Source organism: Perkinsus marinus (assembly GCF_000006405.1).
Source record: "Perkinsus marinus ATCC 50983 genomic scaffold scf_1104296955288, whole genome shotgun sequence".
Lineage (NCBI taxonomy): Eukaryota > Perkinsozoa > Perkinsida > Perkinsidae > Perkinsus > Perkinsus marinus.
In genome coordinates this window covers 36,284-50,918 of record NW_003207820.1, presented here as the reverse complement: position 1 = coordinate 50,918, position 14,635 = coordinate 36,284, and the positions used below count along the sequence as shown (strand labels likewise).

General features: G+C 51.2%; 5 protein-coding genes across 5 annotated transcripts; 4 read left to right on the top strand and 1 right to left on the bottom strand.

Moving 5' to 3' along the window:
• Positions 1–17: 17 nt before the first annotated feature.
• On the bottom strand, positions 18–1,695 carry Pmar_PMAR029006 (Galactokinase, putative; the record flags this gene model as incomplete). The annotated part of the gene is made up of 7 exons (XM_002775855.1): positions 18–488; positions 540–738; positions 782–967; positions 1,016–1,121; positions 1,172–1,310; positions 1,365–1,491; positions 1,541–1,695. The coding sequence occupies 7 exons, from the start codon at positions 1,693–1,695 to the stop codon at positions 18–20; spliced, it is 1,383 nt and encodes a 460-aa protein (XP_002775901.1).
• Positions 1,696–2,499: 804 nt separating this feature from the next.
• Pmar_PMAR029005 (4-hydroxyphenylpyruvate dioxygenase, putative) lies at positions 2,500–4,274 on the top strand (the record flags this gene model as incomplete). Its single annotated transcript, XM_002775854.1, has 11 exons — positions 2,500–2,698; positions 2,740–2,806; positions 2,846–2,942; positions 2,990–3,096; positions 3,146–3,267; positions 3,317–3,440; positions 3,485–3,554; positions 3,595–3,698; positions 3,748–3,918; positions 3,961–4,124; positions 4,174–4,274. The coding sequence occupies 11 exons, from the start codon at positions 2,500–2,502 to the stop codon at positions 4,272–4,274; spliced, it is 1,326 nt and encodes a 441-aa protein (XP_002775900.1).
• Positions 4,275–4,469: 195 nt separating this feature from the next.
• Pmar_PMAR029004 (hypothetical protein) lies at positions 4,470–6,295 on the top strand (the record flags this gene model as incomplete). Its single annotated transcript, XM_002775853.1, has 10 exons — positions 4,470–4,552; positions 4,593–4,706; positions 4,748–4,892; positions 4,939–5,073; positions 5,252–5,306; positions 5,355–5,442; positions 5,478–5,613; positions 5,667–5,731; positions 5,931–6,039; positions 6,230–6,295. 10 exons carry the CDS (start codon positions 4,470–4,472, stop codon positions 6,293–6,295), a joined length of 996 nt encoding a protein of 331 aa, XP_002775899.1.
• A 124-nt stretch (positions 6,296–6,419) lies between these two features.
• Positions 6,420–11,829, top strand: Pmar_PMAR029003 (hypothetical protein; the record flags this gene model as incomplete). The annotated part of the gene is made up of 21 exons (XM_002775852.1): positions 6,420–6,530; positions 6,761–6,880; positions 6,928–7,052; positions 7,096–7,283; positions 7,764–7,822; positions 7,865–7,960; positions 8,002–8,169; positions 8,218–8,376; positions 8,618–8,746; positions 8,801–8,936; positions 8,983–9,154; positions 9,198–9,285; positions 9,332–9,438; positions 9,483–9,594; positions 9,643–9,778; positions 9,928–10,058; positions 10,119–10,256; positions 10,303–10,462; positions 10,519–10,789; positions 10,837–11,064; positions 11,119–11,829. 21 exons carry the CDS (start codon positions 6,420–6,422, stop codon positions 11,732–11,734), a joined length of 3,450 nt encoding a protein of 1,149 aa, XP_002775898.1. The 3' UTR covers positions 11,735–11,829.
• A 60-nt stretch (positions 11,830–11,889) lies between these two features.
• Positions 11,890–13,743, top strand: Pmar_PMAR029002 (hypothetical protein; the record flags this gene model as incomplete). Its single annotated transcript, XM_002775851.1, has 4 exons — positions 11,890–12,381; positions 12,429–13,493; positions 13,542–13,679; positions 13,726–13,743. 4 exons carry the CDS (start codon positions 11,890–11,892, stop codon positions 13,741–13,743), a joined length of 1,713 nt encoding a protein of 570 aa, XP_002775897.1.
• Between the last annotated feature and the right edge of the window lie 892 nt (positions 13,744–14,635).

Here is a 14,635-nt window from a genome sequence, read left to right as displayed (position 1 = left end):
CAGCTACACTAAAACCTCTAGGCTTGGGGTAGATAAAAAATCCGGGCACCATCGGCAGGATCAAAGGCAAACATCACATCATCAGTACCAGCAAGACCTCTCTTATCATAGTAAGACTCCCTCACTGCAGTCATGACCTTCTCACTTTCCCCTTCACGGATCATAGCGACTACACAGCCACCCCAACCAGCACCAGTGAGCCGAGCCCCGACCGCGCCCGCTTTCAAGAAGCAATTGACCAAGTCATCCAGCTCACTGCAAGAACAGTCGTAGTCACCCGAACAGGACTTGTGGCTAGCCGTTAACATGAGACCAAGATCAACTAGTGACTTACCCCCAGCAGCAAATGTGAGAACCCTGTTGGCCTCAGTGTATACATGACGGGTCCTATCTAGCAGGTGGAAGTCATCATTGAGATCCCACACTGATCGTCCGCAACGATGGTCCAAAAGACGGTCTATAACAGACTGTGGCACTACTGCCGATATCTGAGGGACAGCAAGATTGGAGGGCCTACACGGGCATACACGAGGGCCTACTTGATCACGGGTTTGGGGGCCCTTTGGTAATATACTCTCACACTTAGTTAACATTTGCAATAGGTCAGTAATACCAGCATTGTTCATGAGGTCAGCGAAGGTATAGGTACAGATATCCCTAATAAGCCTCTCCTCTAGGCCAAGGCCTATGTGGACCATATACGCCGCAATACGACACTCAAACACGCGCTTGTTGTATCTACTACTACCCATCACGTTGAGGTAATGATCAGACTGCTAACCTGAAGGGGGCAGTCTCAGCCTTAGCACTAGACACGAGGGAGTTGGCAACTATGAACTGCGAGCCTTGGGGTAGAGGAACGGGCTCAGCCTTGAGGACTGGTGTGAAGGTAATGTGGGTTGCAGAATCTCTCTTGGATAGGAGGATGGCTGCCTGGTCCATTCCACCACCAGCTGTACCGACGAATCTGTAGAGGAAGTTGAGAAAAAAATGGTACTCATAATGAGGCTATTACCTCTCACACGAAGCACACACGCTGGCCAGCTCCAATCTAGTGAGGTTATTCTCGAGACCAAAGACCCCTAGGATACTCAGAACCGCTGCCACGACCAGAGATGAGCCTACAAACAACAGTACTGAAAGGGGTTTACTTAGCTCAAAAGAGTATTACTTGACGAGACACCGGCGGCACGAGGTAGGTCACCAGTGACCACCATCTGGATGGACCTCCCAGTGGGCAAGGCCTCAGGACCAAGCCTCTCACGGAGGCCCATGTAAGCTGCCAAGATATAGTTGGTCCAATGGTGGACCTAGGAGGAGGAGGAGACCACTGACTGGACCACACAAGAAGATATGGAGAATACCGGTATGGGAGTAGTGTTCGGTAAGGCAGTGATGACCTTAGGAGTGAACTCCTCCTCATTGGTGTGCCTTAGTGATAGGAGATCAGAGGCCCCTTCTTGTGAGAGACCAGCAGCTATGACCGTATACCTAGAGAGGTGTCTCTAAGGTCCTCCTTCTACCTTCCTACTACTACTACTTTTCAATAGCACATGGTAGTACGCCGAAGCCATTATAATCTACATGTTCCCCTATTAGATTTACTCGGCCTGGAGACCTGACTACTACCTTTGGTGAGGCCCCAGGGAAATCATTGGTGTAGGCAGCCTTCACGTCGTCAACTAGAGAGGACATTGAGGGCTGATACGAGGCGTTCATACAATCTGCTGAGAGGACTTCATTATAAACGACATGGGTTGGGTACACTATAGAAGTAGTAGGTTGTAGTGGAGAGGGCACTCACAAGCAGTCCGGAGCTATATAACTATCAACACTTAATATCCCGAGTCAGGACCAACTCTGGCTTTGATCAATAGTGTATTGAGCGCCACCATAGAGGCATCATGCTAGAGAGGACAACTATATGACAGCTCACTTGATAGTCAACTTGAAATCTTGCATTTACTCAACGCTAGCCTCCGTGGAAAAAAGATCAATTCTTTCGCCCACACCACCAACTTTCTCTGTCCGGATATGTTCATTCTCGATCATTGGCCACCTCGGACTATTAACCCTACTCTAATGCACTCGTCTCGGACCACCCGTCTTAGAGGCCGTCAATATGGTGGCCTTTAATACCCTACCTAGTGAATCCTCCTGTAATCCGAAATTCCACGCCTAGGAATCTAACACGCTCTTGGTGAAGGGAGGGGGTTCGGAGGGAGAGTAGGAGACGGTGCATAAGGTAGTTCCCGTTGGACTGAGGCTAATACCGCGTAGTAGAAGGACTCATATAGTCGCCGACTCGGACGAGAAGCCTAGAGAGCTCGATGGGGGTTGGGTTGCGCATGGTTTGATGCTGCTACTAGGCAAAGGAAGACTTATTGTAGGCATTCATCTGTATAGCACCTTGAATGCCATCCGATATTTCATACTGGATGGCAGCCACGTGTGTATCATCCTTACATTATTGATGTTATAGGCTTTTGGCTATTCAGCATGCTTGCCACTATAACACTCCGTAAGGTCACCCCTCTCAGTGTACAGGGGACTCTTAGGGCTGCTGCTACTGCTAGTATGATGAACTTGACTAAGCGTTGGATCGGTAGCTTCTCGGAAGGGACGAAGGACAGTGGCCAGGCTACCATCAAGACTACTATAGTAGCAGGCACTGGAGACCCGTACATGGCCAATCCTGGTAGGGGGAGCTCAGCCCGCGGTGTGATGATACAGGAGTAGGTGCAAGGATATTCCCTGAGGCTACTAATGTCACGGGAGTGACGGGAACGGCGTTTTTAGAGTTTTGGTAAGAACGCCTACGAAGGCCGTAAAAAGCTCCCATTAGGGTTGGCAATGCTAAGCAATCTGCTATATACTACATGCAGTGTCTTGGCTTCCAGCCAGTGGCGTATTCTGGTATGGAGACGGGTAGAATGGACAAGGTGAGCCCGGCAAGGCATAGTCTGAGCATAGAAGGGGTCTGTGGTAGGCCTCCTATCTACTGCGGCAAGGGAATATCAACGTTATGCTATCGTCGCCGTTACAGAAGGATGGGGTAATGAATGACTTTTTGAATATACATGGGGATGGTATTAGGTAGGTTGCTATTGATGTAAGTGGTAGGGCTCGTAATAGTAGGGGTTAGGAATATAGCTCTCGAGTGCCCTGATGCAAAGAAGGCGCATGACTTGGCGGTATCCAAAGGGGCTAAGAGCTTCCATGAGGTGAAGACTTATAAAGATGATAATGGAGAAGTGAAGATTAGCGGTAGGGGGTAGCAGTAGATGCTGCTGATAGTCCTGATAGCGTGCCTTAGGTATTCATACGTATGGTGATGTGAAGCACCTGTTTGTGGAACGGGGAGGGTATAAGGGGAAATGTCTCATGCCAGGTTTCGTCGAGTGGCATGCAGGCTATGATGTAGAGGATGTTGGATTGAAGTAAGGCGTAATAGAGCCTGCATGGTGTCGTTATCTACTTGAAGGTATGTGGACCATATGGTTGCTAATGTTGGATGGAATGAGATGGACGTATGGGCCAAGTTCTATCGGGAGGTAAGCCGCCTTTATATTGTGGGAGTAGAGCTGTTGTTAGGTCTTCGGTATGGACCAGCTTATTAGTTTCGATGATAAGGATATCTCTACGGAGTACACAGCCCTCAAGAGCAAGGTTATGACAGTAGACACTGGCCTCGTGAAGTAATGCTAGTGCCTCCACCAGCAACAGGGGGTTGACGGTTATGGGTAGGTATCCTATAAATGAGCCGGCTAAGGGGAAGAAGAAATCACAGATTGAGGAATATCTGGAGTATAATAACGGGCCTGGGGTACAGCATCTGGCCTTGGCTACAGAGGATATCATTCATACGGTATCGGCTATGAGAGCTAGAGGGACCAGTTTCCTCAGGGTGCCTGATACGTACGTTGGGTGATTTGGATGGCGAGTGGTAGTCGATAGCAGTTACTATGAGAATCTTGAGGACCGTGTTGGACCTATTGAGGAGGATGTGGCAGTGTTGAAGGATCTGGGCATCCTCGTGGACCGTGACGACAAGGGATATCTATTGCAGATCTTTACTCGTCCTCTCACAGATAGGCCTACCTTTTTCATCGAGATCATTCAAAGTGAGAATAGTGGTAATTTCGTGGCGCGTGACAAAATTGTTCTGGTCAGGGCGTGGGGGATTCTCATTTGGTAAGGGTAACTTCAAAGCTTTGTTCGTATCGATTGAGGAAGAGCAGCGACGTCGAGGCACTCTTGTGGACTCCCCCTAATGGACAGTGAAAGACCAAATATTTCAATTACGCTGTATCACGCTTCCCCCTGTGTGCTCGGACAGAGCTATCTTCCTATAGTGTGAGAGTGACCACAGTAGGGTTTTCATGATGACAGATTTCTATCATATTATGTCGCTAGCGTTTGTGTTGGAAAAAGTGGAGGGGGAGGATCCTTATTGAGCTCACTATAATATGTCCGTACGGATGATAGGAAGTCTAGGCGATAAGGAGGCTGACCTAGACCTCAGGAAGAAGGAGGAGGCGGCTCGTCTAAAGTAGGCATAGTGGTATGGGTAATCACCACCATTGTATTAGGCATTTAAATGCGGCTAGGGACGCACAGTTACTGAGAGAACAGACCTTCGATATCATTACATGTGCATCTAAGCTGCAGGGGCTTGATGCTGGGGATGGCCCCATCACATCGATGTAGGAATAGGAGGCTGTTGGTTGGGCTGATGATATTCTAGGTACAATGGGGCACGAGATGGAGGTAAAGGGGGAATGCCTGATACCTTCCAGGACTACAATATAGTCTCCAATCTCTCCCATGGTGTTCATCATTGGGCCCATCCAGATGACCGACCGACAGGGGAAGGAGGCCGATATAGAAGGGTAGTGATCGGGTGGAGTGTGGCTGTGGTGATAGTAGGTTGCTTAGGAGGAACGTCTGATACCATCTCGGGCTGTAAAGGACTATGATATAATAAATACGCGGTATCTACATGGGCATGATAGTAAGGCGTCGAAGGAGGCTAGGTTATGGAAAGCTGTGGCAGCTGCTAAATACAGAGCGGTAGTGACAAAGAGGGGTCGTAGGGGTATTGGAGGATCTTCTAGTACGGTCTGTGATGAAGTGTTTAGTGGGGTAGTAGGGTACTAGCGTATATCTAGAGGGGGCGTGAGTCTGATCGATGTTCCTCACCATCTGTGGTGTTTATGTCGTTGGTATTAGTGCTACTTTTGTGTCTCAGAGGAACCGCTTCGACCCCGTACTCCAGCGCTATACTGACTCACGGGAGGATACCTGTAATGGTCATTCACATCCACCAGAGCATGCTACTGTTCTCCTGTTAGGCATGCTGCAGCATACGAAGGCTATGGAGGCTGAGAGGGTGGACAGGGCTTTGGCACAGCAGCCACCCTGCATGAGGTCCCTTGGAGGGTATAGTGTAGTGGCTCACTGTGGTCTGGTCTCAGGGGACGCCCCACTAACCATTGGAACCTCGTTACGCATGAGGTGAACAACCCAGGAGTATTGAAGGCGATGGATGTGGCTGCTGAGGAGAGGAAGGAGAGGTTCAAGAACCGCTACATTATGGAGGGCAATTGGCATGTAAAGGCATGTCTAGGCCGGTTGGGGTGGGCGGTAGCTTTCCTTTTTGTGAGGTCCGTGAAATCAATAGAGGAAATGTGGAGAGGAGTAGAAGGATGAATGTCATCAGCCATGATCGGTAGGCCTTGCAGTATGATGGGCTGTGGTAGTCGTCAGTCTTGAACAGATTCGCAGAGGTATACCGGAGGGGTTTCGACATCGTATCTAATGTGGATCATAGGCTCACACAGTCTAGTCTGCCTTATCCTAGGCCGGCACCTACTGTACGGCAGGCTTATAACGATACCATCTTTTCGCCACATCGCATCGCACATTAGGCATGGCAGAGAATATTGGAGTCCCCGAGTGGCAGTCGACGATCGGAGTGCAGTGGGACCTCCCTACCCAAGCGTTGGGAAGGGAAGAGGTCTCCATCCACTCGAGCAGGTGGATCGTCGTCCACGTCCAGTGTGACGAGCAAGTCTACTCGATCCTCCTCAAAAGGGAGTGCCCGTAGTAGTAGAAGGAGCATCTCATCCACCTTATCTTTGCCTAAACCCTTGTGTGAGGGATCCATAAGGTCTACTGCTTCGAAGGTATAGTGAGTATCGTGTCTCGTTGGTGCAGTAGACTTCAGGTAATACCGAAGCTGCCTCTACCAAAGCCAGCTGATGATGGTTGTGCTTCTCGCAGCGGTGTGTGAGCATGGTCATTCAGTGCTGTTCATTATGGTGTCCAGTACGGGGGCATTGTTGGGTTGATGGTAGTAGTAGTAGACTCGAGGGCTCACTGTCCTCTCTGTTAAGGATGCAAGCATCATTTATATAATGGCCGACCTTAACGATGATGATGATGATTGGGTGTATGTAAGCAGTAGGAAGGATGCCCAGTTGCCGCCTAATGCTGTACATGATGGGTTAATGGTCCACGTTAGAGAGGTAGGAGGCCGTTAGTTTTGCAGGTGAATGAGGACTGATCTGAAACTTGTGAGGTGGTTACTGTCATACTGCACCGTGACTCATAACTCTGTCGGTCAGCACCCTAGGCGGAAGCAGCACGAGGATTAGATCCATTAGTGGATAATGCTAGGGCTGTCCTAATACGTCTCTGGTGCTCGCCTAGGTGTAGAGATTCTGACGTACTACTTATCAAATACAGGGGTCTTTAGTCCTTCCGATTGGATCCTTCTTGTGGTGCTGTCCCCCATCCTGACCAACTAGCCGAGACTATGCTTATGGCTACTACCGCCATGCCTCCACTGGAGAAGGAGGAAATACGGATACCTAAGGTGGCCAGCACTTGGTCGTTGTGGCTGGACTACCTTCGATGGATCAGGCCATAGTAGCGTCGGGGAAGATATCCTCTTTACAGTTGGAGGCAGTAGCCTATGCAGCTCGGAAGTTCAGAGTGGACCGGGAGGCGCACAAGCCTGCTGGTTTTTGTCTTGGAGACGGCACGGGGTAGTTCTGGGCATCTCTGATCGTTATAATAGGGGTTAATCAGGTGTGGTAAGGGCCGAGTGATAGCGGCCTTGATGGTCCATCTATGGAACATGGGCTGCAGAAGGCTGTGTTGGATCACAGCAACACCAGACTTACTCCAGGATGCTAGGAGGGATCTACAGGATGTGGGAGCTGCTCATATACCTCTATTGGACTTCAGAAGAGTCCATAGATACAGTAGTAGCTCGGGTGGGTGTGAAGGGGCTAGTAGGGAAGGATCAAGTACAGGTACGAGCATAGAGGCGTGGAGGCGTCCGAGAGGGCGGGGACGACCACGGAAAGCCTCGGGGGAGAGGAAGGCTAAGAAGCCGAAGACTGTGATAGATGGGGAAGAGAGCATCGGCCATGATAAGACTGAAAGCTGTAGCTCTCCGAGTAGTGGTAGTGGCTGTCGGCCGCGGCGACGGGAAGGTACAGCAAAGAAAAAGAAAGGGCATGACTACAAGGATGAGGGGGAGAAGGGAGCTGCTCTCAAGAAGAAGGGAGGGGAGGGTTCTGTTACTGCGAGTGATGGACCCTTGGAGAGGATCGAGGGACTAACTGATGATGAACAGGCTAAGAAGCAGAAGCGTCGTCGTCGAGAGCCCTCGAGCCCAAGGAAAACGAAATTGAGGGGAAAGAGAAAGCGTGAGGTTAGAGAGGAGTCTGGAGCAGAGGGGGAATGGGAAGGTGATGGGATAGTGTTTGCTGCCTATGCAATCCTGGTAGCAACGTCACAGGCGAATAAGGTAGTAGCAGAGGGGCCGACAGGATGTGTATTTGGTATCCAGGCTGCGAAGAGCCGATTCGACCAGTTGCTCGAGTGGCTGCAAGGAGGCAAAGCATTTGTGGTACTCGATGAATGCCACAAGGCTAAGAACGTGAAGGTAGGAATACCACTCCACCGCCATTTCATGAGTACATCTAGGTCCCTGGGCGCAAGATTAGCTCCAGGACGGGCGATCTCATATTGGAGCTCAGCCGGAAGTTGCCTACCGCTCCCTTCTTGTATTGTAGCGCTACTGTGGCCACTGACTTGGACAATCTGGCCTACCTAGAAAGGCTGGCCCTATGGGGACCCCACACCCCATTTCAGGTCATAACTGTCGTCTCCTTTGCTCACTCCCCAACTGTTGTTGTTCAGGACTTCGACGCCTTCCATAACGTAGCTAAGTTGGGTGGTACCTCTGGTATGGAGGCATTAGCTGCTGAGATGAAGGCTCGAGGCATCATGGTGGCCCGCTGCCTTAGCTTCAAAGGCACTGCTTTCCATGTTGACAGGATACCTATCACACAGGAGCAGGTGGGAGTAGGTGGAGTGTAGAAGTGTATATTGACTTAGTCAATTTGACTATCATCGATTATTAGCGATAGTCAATAGTAACTATACACTACCATACTTTGAGGTTACGGACATGACTTAGCGTAGTCGTGGTGATGGAGATCCATTGAGACAATTCCGGTGGCACTCTAGGTGGAATACAGCTTGTTCTTGTTGTTGTTTAGAGTGCCTTGTCTGTTGAGTGAAATGCTCCTTATCGTAGGTTCAACTCTACGACCAATGCTCAGACCTCTGGCAGGATATCATATCTCTCCCTAGTGGCAGCCTCACTGGAATGGCTCTGTATGCTAACGCTCAGAGGTTCTTTAAAATACTACTTATCAGCTTTAAGGTAGTCGTCGTGGTACCCATACCTGCTCCCGCCCACTTCCTGTTGCTTGGTCAGCTCCCTACTGCAGTCAACTGGGCTAACAGGGCTCTAGCAGCAGGCAAGTCTGTGGTGTTCTCTATATGGACCACGATGGAGTCGCGGATGGAGGAGGCCCAGGATAAGGTGGATGCTGGTCTTGGAGAAAGGCTCGGTAGGTCTTTGCTGGTATTGGTCCTCTTCCTCCATGCTCGTCTTAGGTCCGCGTACTTTGCTGGAGTACACCATAAGGAAGCACCTCGAGGAGAAGGATGCTTCGCTGTGCCAATACTACCTTAGCCAAGCGGCCCAGTTGCAGCTGCCCTCGAACCCTTTGGACGAGTTGATTGATCTTATGGGCGGCCCTACTAAGGTGGCAGAGCTCACTGGAAGGTGAGGGGCCCTCAGCTCGCGTCTATGTCGATACGTTGTATAGGAGCAAGCGTCAGGAGGTGGACAAGGATGGGAAGGTGAGGCTGGTACCTCGGCAGATTAGCTACTCTGGTGACAACATCAACGTCCTTGTGAGTGATGCTCTCGCTATCAGCTTGGGTGGATCGGCGTCTTCAGGAGCAGCAGGCGTTCCAGAGAGGAGAAAAGCTGGTGGCAGTGATCAGTGAGGCTGCGAGTGCAGGAATATCCTTGCACGCAGACGCAAGGGCCGAGAGTGGATCTAGGTCTGGTCTATGATTCGTAGGCATCCTCCTCACCCACCATTCAGGCAGCGGGTGATGATAACATTGGAGTTGCCTTGGAGCGCTGAGAAGATGGTCCAACAGTTGGGTCGAGTCCACAGGACCAATCAGCTGTCTCCGCCCTCCTATGTGTTACTGGTAAAGGACGTCTCTAACGAATAGCAGCCTACGAGGGATGTGTGGCAGGTTACGACTCTCCTTGGGGAACTCCGATTCGTCTCGGCTGTGGCACGACGATTAGTACGACTAGGAGCTCTGACGAGAGGGGATCGCAACATGGCCATTGGCATTGAGAGGATCACCAATATTGAAAGCCCCTCGAGTAGCCCAGAGGTGTCAGTGTGTGGCGGTTCCTCGCCATCTATTGAGTCCTGTCGCAGTGAGAGCCCAGATGGCGAAAGTGGGGACGAAAGCCAAGGTGGAGTCTCATCGAGTCACAGGCTGATGGCCATTACTTGTCGACTGCTGTAGTTACCTCTCCCTCGACATCCTCACCGTTTGGAGCCTTCGACTATAATCTCCCTGCTGTGCGTTTGGCCCTTCGGAGGATCCTCTTCCTGATGATCGCTGGCCCGGACTACAAGGGCGAGGATGGCACTTGGGTAGGTGCCCGCTAAACTGGCTCCGTTTCAACGGTCATTCCACACTCAATGGTCTGGCAGCCTTCTGAAGAAGACCTTCCAGAGGAGGTGTGGCGGAGCCCTGGTCCATGGACGTCACCACAGGACTTCCTAAAGATCATCGCAGGAGTGATGGAGAGTGCCGGTCTGACTTCCTCTAGCCAAGCACGAGCCCTTGACGTGAGTCCTCCAGTTGTCTTGGCTGTCGACTACTTTGTCGGTGTAGTCGTCTGCTGCTAGTGAGACGGTCTCGGCCTTCAACCTCTTCCTTAATCGGTGCCTTATACAGCCAGTTGAGATACAGAATGCTCTTTTGAAGTGGTTCACTTATCACTACCACTCTGAGTATGAATCTCTCAAGAAAGAGGATGACCTTCTCACTCACGGTAGATCATCTCGGAGCAGAGCTGTTTCTACCCTAACTGCGGCTCACTTTGTTTAGGCGGAAGAAATGCCGAGGTCGGCGGGCGGCCCAGCGTCGAGGTTGTCGCCTCAGAACTCCTATGTGCTGGTAACGGGCCTGAGACTCACTTGCTGACTCTCTCTAGTGACGTGGGCACGGCATGGGGCTCCGTATTTGATCGATACCTCTCCTCATGGAACTCCAATGGGACTCGAGGGCATAGCTCCTTGGCTGCAGCCCGTAGTGCTAAGAGAGGTTCGGTGGCCCTGCATGCCGCCATGGACGAGGGAGTGCCTGAAGGCTTCTATGAGTACTTCACAATTTCATCATCATTTCACTGTCCTTACTTCTCTCCAGTTACGATCCTTTACCCCCAGCCAAGTCTGGCATGGGCTTTGTGCTACGAGTGTCCACTAGCGGTCGCAGGGCTACTTTCATCCTTATAAGGCCCGACCTTCCCAATATACTACTGCGCAAGCCTCGCGATCTACTGTCGTCCCAAAGAGCTCCTCGGTTACGGTATCGAGGCTTTGGAGAAATCGACGAATGGCAGAAAGAATGGGAAACGGCTTATATCAACCGACAGTAAGGACAGTTTAGGATGATCAGCAACGGCTCTATCACGGTGATTCTTCTCAGACCCGTCTGCCAGCATATGGTCACTGGTGCTATCTTCTCCCTATGGGCACTGTTGGAGTCCCTTATGGTTGATGGTATCCCTGACCCCAAGGAGATGGCTAGGCTTACACGGAGCCTCAAGTTGAGATCGGTGGTGGCTTCTGGACGGCCTGTTGTTGGTCTTGTTCTCGATGATCCACAAGCAGCTCACAGAGCTGAAGAGCTTGCTCTAGCCCTCCGCAGCACCACTGATAAAGAGGAGGAGGAGGCCTCTGCCGAGCCCGATGATGCCCTAGAGGCTGTCTTTGGTGCGGACTCCCCATCGATTAGGGTCCCAATAGTGCACACCCCGGACTTTGACTCGAAAGAAGGGCAGGAGCTAGCCGTGAAGATGGCTGCTCATATGTGCTCCCTGGAGAGTAGCTTGATAGTTGGCAATGCAACCTTCACTACTTGGCTCGATGTGCATGCGTATGTTAGTGGCAGAAACGGTTCAGGTGTTCGAATGGTCTCCAATGATATTGATGGTATGGTGTTTGTGAGAAGATGGTTACAGAAGCTCTTCTCGAGAGGCTATGTCCATCGAGGGGATAGTGGCATCGTATTCGACCGTTTGATTCCGCCTTCTAGTAATTAGCACTTCATCCTCGTACAGCATTGCTTCCACGTCACTATTTCATCCGTACTGTTCTGCTCCTCCTCGTAGATTACCACGTTTGGACGTTTCTTATCGCCATCACCAATTGGGTTCAGCTCAGTAGCGATATGCTCTCTCTCGTAGGCTTGTTTTTAATGGTACCGGCTGTGTCCCCGAAGTCCTCCGATCCAGCAGACTCTCCTGTGAGCTCTCCATCTAAGCCTGGACGTCTTGGGCTTCTGCTGAGCTCCTACTATGCCGACAGTTCCTCTGCTGACTCTTCTGGTGATTCCCGAGACCGCAGCGTCTCGGTTGACTCGGTGTTGCCGTCTAACGAGGTGGACTACGACAGTCAAGGGGTGTCTGAGCTCACCCGTGCATATGCGAAGTTGTCTCGAGGGAGTGCCGAGCTGCAATCTGACCTCCGAATGCTCCTCTATGAGAACTGCACTAAGTTCTTAGGAGCCGCAAAGGCTGTTGAAGAGGTCAGTCGGACCACAGGGGACATTCTAGACGAGACGAATGGTGACCTTCGAGTGGCTGAGAGAGCCATCAAGCAGGCCGCTGATGTAGCTATTCAAGCTAAGAAGAGCAATGGATGCAGCTCCGTCCGAAAGCTAGTCGATACTATGACAGATCTCGACCGAGTAGGATACCTCAGCACGCCTTCGAGGTACCGTCCTGCGATGTTCAGGTACAACAGCTGGAGGCACTACGGCGCTTGCCTGATACTCTTGCGGCGCAGACAGATGACCTGACACTGGTAGCCGGCTACAAAGCGAACTGTGAGCAGACGTTGAACACCCTTGGTAAGGAGCTTAGAACTGTCCACGACCTCGAGGAGAAGTGTTTGGAGATAGTGAATGCGGCTGATGGTAGACTCCGTCATAGAATAAAGGCTGACTTTGACCTCACTACTGTCGATAGACTGGCCATGACTAAGGCTGTCTATGATGTTAGTTCTGCATCCCAGGAGTTTAGGACTATTGAGTGTATGAAGCTTCGAGAGATGCTCAAACAAGTAGCGCCGAAACAGGTGGCTACCATGTACATGCCTCGATACGTTGAAGTCCGAGATGCCCTGTATGAGCTCGATGTCCTCGAGGAGAGCTTCTGCCAAGCCGTTTTGTCCCCAGCTTTGAAACGAGTTGCTGAATCTTCGGATATGGATGCTATCACTGGTCTCCTATCCTTTGCCAGTAATCATCACGCGATAGACGAACGCTGGCGGTCATTCGCCCGGACGGCAGCTGGGAAGTGGACTGCGGCAAGGCTTGCTGAGGCACGCGAGGAGTGTGTGAAGGTCCATAGCGAGCGGCCACTGGTTCTGGTCTGTGGCACCCTCTCTACTGGCGCGGCAGAGCTTCTAGACTCCTATGGCGAGATGAGCGCAGAGGAGCTAGGCTCCCTCATGCTCGACGAGGTTTGTAACCTCTTCGAGGAAGAGTCCATACCAACGTGGAGGTCTGCCGACGATGAGCTCGAAACCATCGCTCTCATTGCGAAGATTATAAAGCAGTCAGTCGTGGACCGGCTGTCCATATCGGTATGTGCTGGTCTCGACAAGACGAAGCCTGAAGCCGCTGTAACTGGTCTCCTGGATCACCTGTGTGACGCTTATGCGACCAAGAGAGGGGTGGAAATCGCCCATCTGGAGGATAGCGAGGATCGTGCCAGGCAGCTGGCTCATGTGTCCAAGTCACTCGATGAGACATTGGCCGGCCTGGATAGCATTCAACCCATGCGAGTGCTGGGCAAGGTGCGTTGCGGGCTCTGCCTTGCTCTAATACTCATCGTGTGTGCCTAGGTCTATGAAGCCTTCTTGGATACTCTGTCCTCCTCGACTACCCCTGATGGAGTAGGCATGCAGCAAGAAATAACCAAGTTGGTGACAGCAGCTGAGAGTGTGCTAGCTAGCGATGAAGCTTTAGCTGTGGCTGCTATGGTAAGCTGCTACACTTGTCCTTGATCACCACCCAAAGTTCTTTCAGGTACAGGACCATTCGTGAGAGGAACTCTAGTAGCCTCGTAGTGGTGCTATATTCCCCGCGGTATATATTATTATCATTGTTTCTCAACCCCATTCTCTTGTGTTGCTGCCGTTGTGTTGTTGTTATCGTCAACGAGGCATCGTATCGTCCAGTGCTTTAAACTATTTCTCTCATATGTGATGATCTGCTGGGTCGAGGCTCTTGGGCTCTCCGTTATGTGCGTACCCGATATCGCGCTTAGGTGGAAATATAACCGTTCTGATAGAGCGACTAGAACACTGGAAATCTGCGTGCATTGAACCCCCGCTCTCCAGAATCCAAAAATTGTTTGGTATTTCGGTTTGTAGCGGTTGACCTCACTCAATGGCACAGCAAAGCAGTTGCTCTTGCGTGTCGTGTTATACATGGTTGCCGCGTTTTGGCCTACATCCGTTTCCAACTTCCTTTTCACCTGGGTTAGACTGGTGCCCTGTTCACCCACTCTTGCCGCAGTGTTTCTTTTATCGTCGCCTCATGGAGCTCTATCGAGTCCAGCTAGGCTCAATGCCCAAATGCTATAGTCGTTTCCTCGATTCTAACAGCGAGGACGAGGCTACTGCTCGTGGCTGCAATAACGGGCAGTCTATCGAGCTCACTGGTACATCGTCGAAGCCCCTCATGGTACCCCTCCATCACCATGGGGACTCGACATGGTTCCTCCTGAATCATGTTGCCTACACCTTAGTACCCACGGAAATGGTTTTTCGACGGGGAATGTTCGCCGGCCCGATGCCACAGAAGTTGGTGTCGCCAACAGCGGAGCAGCGCGATACTCTGCTGCGGATTTACAAAGGGACAGCCCTGAGCGGCGCGGTGCCCTCGAGCTCTTGGGTATGGCTCAGAAGATCTCTGAGGACCTATCTGATATGCT